Source organism: Clarias gariepinus, chromosome 22, assembly GCF_024256425.1.
Source record: "Clarias gariepinus isolate MV-2021 ecotype Netherlands chromosome 22, CGAR_prim_01v2, whole genome shotgun sequence".
Classification (NCBI taxonomy): Eukaryota; Metazoa; Chordata; class Actinopteri; order Siluriformes; family Clariidae; genus Clarias; species Clarias gariepinus.
The window spans coordinates 23,165,001-23,172,664 of record NC_071121.1 but is presented as its reverse complement, the minus strand read 5'-3'; the positions used below and the strand labels follow the sequence as shown (position 1 = coordinate 23,172,664).

General features: G+C 36.7%; 1 protein-coding gene across 3 annotated transcripts in view; it reads right to left on the bottom strand.

The window, feature by feature from the left end:
* Positions 1 to 1,524: 1,524 nt before the first annotated feature.
* Positions 1,525 to 7,664, bottom strand: part of hoxc3a (homeobox C3a) — a 58,673-nt gene continuing 52,533 nt past the window's right edge. For 2 of the 3 annotated variants that reach the window (XM_053482472.1, XM_053482473.1), the window contains exons 2-4: positions 5,420 to 5,600; positions 4,943 to 5,237; positions 1,525 to 3,223 (exon numbers count right to left, since the gene is read on the bottom strand). In XM_053482472.1, the coding sequence (XP_053338447.1) occupies positions 2,643 to 3,223; positions 4,943 to 5,210 (849 nt within the window). In that variant the 5' untranslated portion in view covers positions 5,211 to 5,237; positions 5,420 to 5,600 and the 3' untranslated portion in view covers positions 1,525 to 2,642. Of the gene's footprint in view, positions 3,224 to 4,942; positions 5,238 to 5,419; positions 5,601 to 7,664 lie in introns of those variants that run through there. The other variant, XM_053482470.1, reaches the window with a different exon arrangement.

The following is a 7,664-nucleotide window of genomic DNA, read 5'->3' as shown; positions in this document are numbered from 1 at the left end:
ATGTAAAGGATTTAATGTGGCTTCCATCTGTTTCAGCATTTTCCTTCAAACATCTAGTTAAGCATTTGTCCCTGGATACTTTAAGATACTTTATCTCTTTCTCTTCAGCTGATATCTTGGATTGAATGATTGACTTTAGGAATGCAGTGGCCCTTTTATACTCCTCTTTTATCTGGAATACCTAATTGATGCAGTGATATAACTAGTTTTATTTAACAGGCAGGATACTGTGATTAAACAGAATGCCAGCTAAAATCTGAGGCCTGCTTTTGGTCAGCTGCTTGCTGTGAACATAGAAATGGTGCATAGATATGTACATAAATAAATAGGCTTCTAATTTCCACTGTACCCCACTGTCTCTATGGTTCCAAACTCTTTACAACTGACAAATGCAGTTAAACCCAACTTTGGACTAATAAAATCAGTGAAAAAAAACAGGATATGCACGTATATACTTATGATTGCAATAAAACCAAGCATTCCTTAAAGTGTTCACTCTTTTTTGTCACGTGAAGAGGCCACCAGGAGGCCAGCTCCTGCTTTGCATAAAGAATACTGCTGCGTGGTGATGGATGGTAGGCATACAGTACAGCAGGGACATGAACACTCTACCCTCTATTCTCCAGCAGGCAGCAGACCAAAGACTAAATTAATGCTCATTTTAATGCAATCATTAAATAAACCTAAACAGTGCAGTATAGGATTTATTCAGTTTTTATTATTTACCCAGTAATTTAAGTAAATTAACTGTGAATTATCCATAAAAGTGAGAATCCTCATCATCTAAGTAAGAAATAAAATCTAATATCATACTGTATGTTGACTAGGCTGATTCAAATAACTCAGGTCAATTAGGCTTGAATCAGAAAATGATTTATGGCCAAGTGTAAAAGTGAACTAAAGGTGATATTTCGAATGAGTAGATGTTTTTGCTATTCCTTGATTAGTTTTATAAAAATGACTCAAGATGACACCTTAATTAAACATAATTAATCAAAATGAGCTATGGCACAAGCAAGCCCTTGTGCAGCACCCACTAATGTGTCCTTCTCAGTGACAATATAGAAATGTACATGAGAGTTTCTTGTAGAAAAGTAACATTTTTTATTTAATATATGTCTTTAATCTGGTACTGTGCTCCTTCACTTATTGAAGAAGAGTTGGATTGGATTTGGGATTGGGAGGGGAGTGGGGGGGGGGGGTAAACTGGCAGCGCTGATGCCCAGCGGGTTCGCCACTTGGGCGGCTGCAGCAGCAGAGTGGGAATGAGAAGCCTTGTCTGGATGATTAATGTTAGGGGAATGAGAGGTGGGGGCGGGGGAGGGCACGCTTATGTAGATTGTTTTACAGAATACAAAACACACTGCTGCTGGATGCTGAAAACCTTAAAAGTTCACCTTTGGGCAAATACATGACCCTGTATGCACAGAGTGACGTCACCGACTTGTCAGGATCATTTTGAGAGACCCGTCAGGTTGACAACATGCAGCGTAACCACAACCAGTACTTTTTTAATACATGCGTTATTTCATTTTATTGAAATGTAAGTCAAAGTGAATAATAAACATAGAATAAAAAACATTTTCCTATTTAAATTGATTGAAATATGTAACGCCAAAGAAAGATGAGTGACAGTACATAATTCTTCCATGACCTGTATTGCCAGTTCCTTTTTAGATCGTTTATCATGATTTTTCATAAACATATTTACAGTATTATTTACAAATAATTGCAGTTTGCATGAACTGAATAATTACCAAGTTAATAAAGTACACCAAATACATAATACAGAAATCAATACATAATGTCTTACTTACTTCAGCATGAGGTAATACAATAAAACAAATAAGAACCAAGTACTAAAAAAAACAAAGTGGTTACATGCTTGTTTGACTTAGAATACTTGTTCTTTGGAAAAAAAAAACATTCTGTAAATCTTTGCAACCCCAAATAGCAAAGTAAAGTAATACAATTTGCCCTACATTTGTGCAAAGTTTTTCTTTACTTATTCCACCCATGCTCATAATACACATTAAATTTAATAACAGCAAATACTATTGCTTATGGGCGGAGGGTTCTTGTGCTTCCCCCCAACCTATCTCAGTTCAGTAGATAAATTTTCAGAAGTGGGCTTATGTCCATGTTTAATAAATCTCTTTACTTTTACAGATCCTGCTACAACTTATCCACAGAGGAAACCCTCCCAGCTTTACTGCATACTGGCTGATAACGTAATGTAATTCTCCCCTGGCCTTTTGCCCATGAAAGTAAACTTGGCTCTCCAGCACTTTTAAGTCAATGATCTGCCTCTAAGTCAGCTTCTAAGGGCAACAAATCTTGCCTCTTCTCAAAGTGATAGCAGCTGTGTGGCAGAGTATGGCATGACAACTTCAATCTCATGTGAAACCTGTAGAAATTTTAGCAAGAGGGATTTGGTTGGATTTTACATGAATAAAGCAAAAAACAAACAAACAAAAAAAACATTCTAACAGCTAAACCCAGTTTATTTCTTCTTATGATTTGAAAATCTTATGTTTCTTTCTTTTTGTGGTTTTAATAAAATCAAATAAAATTTGTTAAACAAGGACAATGTGCTAAACAGATCTGAACCTGAATAAATGGCTAATTCTAAATTGGCACAGTCAGTTATATGTATGAGAGTCCAGGAGCTGCCAGGATGAAGCTTTCATCTGGTTGGCACAAACAGCTAAATTCAAAGTTTCAAGTCTGTGGACAGATTGGGGGGCATTACTGAGATCTGCTGAAATGTCTTTAATAGGTATAGCTGGCTTTTTAAGCAAGAACCATTCTCTGTATATAGGATCTTCATAACCACTTTGAGAGCAGTTCATAATCGGCTGACTGAAGTACTGAAGGCTGTGTGAGTCTGTAGCTGTAATCTCCCCTGCACCAGTATTACCTTCTCCCGAAGATGGGACACTTAAATAGGATGACCAAAGCACTGCTTTACCCTTGTTGTCTTTCTTGTACTTCATGCGGCGGTTTTGGAACCAGATTTTAATCTGTCGGTCAGTAAGCTTCAGCAGTGATGCCATCTCAAGGCGCCGTGGGCGACACAGGTAAGCACTGAAGTGAAACTCTTTCTCAAGTTCCAGCAGTTGGGAAGAGGTAAAAGCTGTTCGTATACGCTTTCTACTGGAGCTTCTGTCATTGCTTCCTGCTATCTCAGGAAAATCCAGCTCACCACTGTTATATGATGCCCCTGGGAAAACAGAGTTGTTGAGGTCAAAAATTTACACTATGTCTCTGAATTATATTTTAAACTATTAAAACCAGATAACCCTCCATATTCTGCAACTGATTTTTCATGGTCAGGTTCACAGTTATCCAGGGCCTATACAGTCTCAGGAACATGGGGCATAATGTGGTGACCACACCCTGGTTGGGACACCAATCCATTACATGGCATCATTCACGCCCAGTGAGCTCTAGCCAACTCACAGACTAGCATGATTTTGGAAGGTGGAAGTAAAACGGAGAAGCCGGAGGAAAGTGACACAAACAGAAAGAGAATAAGCAAAACTTTACATAGACTGTGACCTCAGCTCAGGATTGAACTGGGGACTTTAGAGCTCTGATACCTGCTGTAGACTTTTATACACTGTGCAATACAAAACTTAAGAATACATCAATCATGACAATTAATTACATGCTTAAAATCATTTAGTGCAAAAGCCATGTTTTGGCACACACTTAGCTTGGCTTTCCCATTAGTCTAAATTACCTTCATACACTAACTCCCAGAATATTATCATGTTTAATCTAATCTTGTAACATGTAGGACTATTAATATAATAAATGTAATAATCTAGCTAATTGCAGGACTTGGAAAAACAATAAGCAAGAAAAGTATTGTGTTTTTTTCCCTTTTTAACAATCTGTGTTATTCATCTTCAGGGATAGAACTTATTAAATTAAATTTTCTTCTTTAGACTGGAGGCGAAGCATTTTGTTCTGCTGTAACATCAAACAGCAAGCTGCTTCACATTTTTTCCCATATTAATCATTCTGAGGACTTCTGGCACAGTCTTCACAGTCCAAATGCTGAACACTAATGACATCACCAGGTTCTCATTCAACTGGTGTATTTTTGAAAAGACCTGACCTGTGATTTTTTTTTTTTAACTACGCAGTGAAGAATTTGTGGGCATAATTCATGTTGAAACAAGCTGAACAGTCCGCAAACTTACTAGGCTTGTGTGCAAATCCCACTATGCACGTTAAAGGTAGTAATTTCCATAAAATATTAATTCCTCTGAAAGTTCTAGTATTGCTTTCCCCCTTAATGTTAGGCAAATCCAATATATTTATTACAATAACAGGCACAAGGAAAAAAAATCTTTAGAAGGGGAGCAATACTACAAATCAAAATCTTTTCGGAGATTTTTAATAATTGTGTTTTTAATTATCTGTGGGAGTAAAAACACTTAAGCATTCCATCGTTGCTTAAATACCTGTCTCATAGCCTACTTTATTATTATGTTATTATGAGGAATTCCTGAACAATACCTTGAACTAGTTAGTGGAACTTCTTCCTTCTGTTGGTTCCTTATGAATATAAACGTGTTCACTATAAATGGTAATTACCTTAGCTTTTGTTTTCTTTTTCATGTTTTATACCCTGACTAAAACTTTCTACTGCTTTAGGTCACTACTTTTCTTAAACTTGCACCAAGCTAAATTCTAAATTTTAGGTAAATTATTATTGATTACTAACTATAATAAATAATTTCACACGTAATTAGCTTAATTTTAGGTTTTCAGGTGCCAGTGCTTAAGTATAATATCAAACTCTCAAACCAAATTAGTTCTTTTTTTTTTTTTTACTGGAAATCCTCATATATACGATATACGATTTACAGTTACTCCTAAAAACATCTATTCCTCAGCAAATAAAAATAAATAAAATAAAAATTCAAACCTGATTGACAGCAGTTGGGTGTATCATGACTTGAACTGGCAGACTGTGTCTCTCTCATCCAGGGGTAGACATTCTTGAAGAAGACGCCGTTACTGCTTGTTCCGTTACTTTTTACTGACACCCCCTTATTTTGGTCCACCTGCTTCATGCACTGAAGTTGGATCCCACTCGTGATTCGGCTGTCACTAGCATACGTCGCGTGAGGTTTCTGAAGAAAATAATCCTGCGAGTCCCACGTGTGGCCTTTACCGTGACCTGCTCTGACCATATGAAGGTCGAGTGAAGAACTGCCCTCCTGCATAACACATGGATAACACGGTTGGTCCACAGAACAGAGAAACTGATGCTTAAAAAGTGTTTTGGGCACGAAACTAGCATTATCTGATGCGTATAGTTTCGCTTGCATTTTGGAACGCCTCTTGTCTAATTCCAATCATTAATTTTCGAAACGATATATAAAAAGTAGTCTATACTCACTCAACATTTAATTGCCTAGGCGTTGCGGGTGAAGCCTTGAGTCACGTGACGGTCCAATAGCCAATAGCCTGGCGGAGTGCGTAAACCCCGAGTTGCAAAGTGCCTGCAACTTCTTGCCGGAGGAAGACACCGTCTCCGTGTCCATAAAGCTCTCTTCCTAGACTTATCAGCATTGATCAACCTGTAAATAATGACAAAGAACGGGAAAGTTAGAGACATTACAGTTCTTAGAGAAGGTAGGGAGGCAGAGGCAGGGAAAAAAGTGCAAGAAATGGATGGAGAGAAAATGGAGTGCGTGAATTTCTGGAAGCTTACTGTTTTTTCATCTGTGGATTCGCATAAAACCACATTTGCTCGTCGTGAAATTATTCTTGGTACAAAAAAATTCCTTTTTATATTGTTATTTGATATTTTTAATTTATGTGTATATAGATTACTAATATTTTCTTATTGCTATCTGTTTTAGAAAAACATGTAGGCTATACATATATACATTTTTAATCGACCTTCGATAATTAGCTTTTTTATATAAATGCGCAAAACCAGATTGTTTTCTTTTATTAAGGATGCTATTAACAACTACTTCAACTTTTTGTATGGTTACCGTTGTCGCTGTTATAGCTGAAGAATATAGGATAGCTAACACAATTTTACCTATGTGATGAAGGCTGTTTGTATAATAAATAATGGTCTTTTAAAAATGTATTTTAAAAAAACAAGTCAACTTTAATTCTTGCATTTCTTATTTGAAGTCCACTAAGTGACGTATTACATTTATTAGTAGTGTTATTGTTTTCTTTATTACCGGAAGCAAAACAGAAATGGCGAAACTGGGTGTGGCCAAACAAAGGCTATTTGACCATCACAGTCACAGCACAAAAGACTAAACCATGGATTATTCTTTTATACTTTACGAGAACATATGATGACAGGTGAAATCTTAGTTTTCTGCTGGCACAACAATAAAGTTTGGCGAGGCAGTGTTAGTCTTCAGTTTCCTATACTAGATAATAATTTTCAAGTACGATTTTGCAATCAAAGTGTTTATTTTTAGAAATAACATCGCGCAGAACAAAGAGCTTGTGATCTTACAACTAAAGGCCAAGTCACTACATATGTTTACAAGAAATCGCATATATTGCCGGAACCTGTTGTACTCCGGTTCTCAGTTATCACCGTGCTGCTTTAGATTATTTTAAAAATAATGTTTTAAGTAAAGTAGAAGCATATCAGTAGAGTACGAATTATGCTCTCTGACGTCACCACTCGCTTTGTTGATAGCGCATGATATCCTTAGACTAATTTTGGTTATGTAGCTGTTTACATTTTGCGCAGTCATTTGCAAAATCGTCTACATTTATGCACTGAAATATGAGAGTTGCAAGTAAAATGTATGAATATATAAATGTGTTTGTTTTTATTTTGGATAACTGACGGTTTATTAGAAGTGTGAAGCGTCATCGCCTTCCCTCAGCTAAAGTGAACGCTTCAGGCTAATCTCATCGTCTGCTATAGTTGCCCGTAATGTTTCACTATGCGCGCTTTAAAAGCTTTGCTGAAAGCTGCGCACAGTTGCTTTTCTAACTTGTGATTAATGGAGGCTCTAATTCCCTTTCCTTGTTTGTGGTGTTAACGCTGGTTCACGTGTGCTAGAACTCATTTATTCATTCATTTTAGACCCCAGTACATTTTTATTAGTATTAGTAAATTATTACAAGAATATTGTCCCTCTCATTGGGCCTATTTAAAAAAGTAACCGAACATTATAATCTTTAATGCATAAATATAGTGGCCAAAAAAAACGCACTCTGATGTAACAGGGAGATTAGTTATGCCTCGTTTCATGACACTCACTTTTTCCACTTTTGTGCATGATGCTGTAGTGGCCGACGTAATTCCATTTGCATGATAATTATCAAACAAAGCAAAACCCGAACAATCCAAAGTCATTCCTACTATATTTATGGGAGCAAAATTTCATAATCAGTGCATAACAGTTAATCCCAAAAATTTTAACTAAGGAAAATATCAAAAGGGTATCTGTCTGTTCTTTATCAGTTGTAAAATCAATCTTGTTTTGGGGACGATTTGTTATTTAGAGTTCAGTGAATTGCTGTCACAAGCCTTGTCAAATAGAAGCATTCACTATGCATATTACAAGTCCGAATGCTGCCGAACTGCAGCGCCATTAACATGAAATATTACCGTGCTCAAGTGTGCAGTGAATGCGAGCGTACAGCTCGAT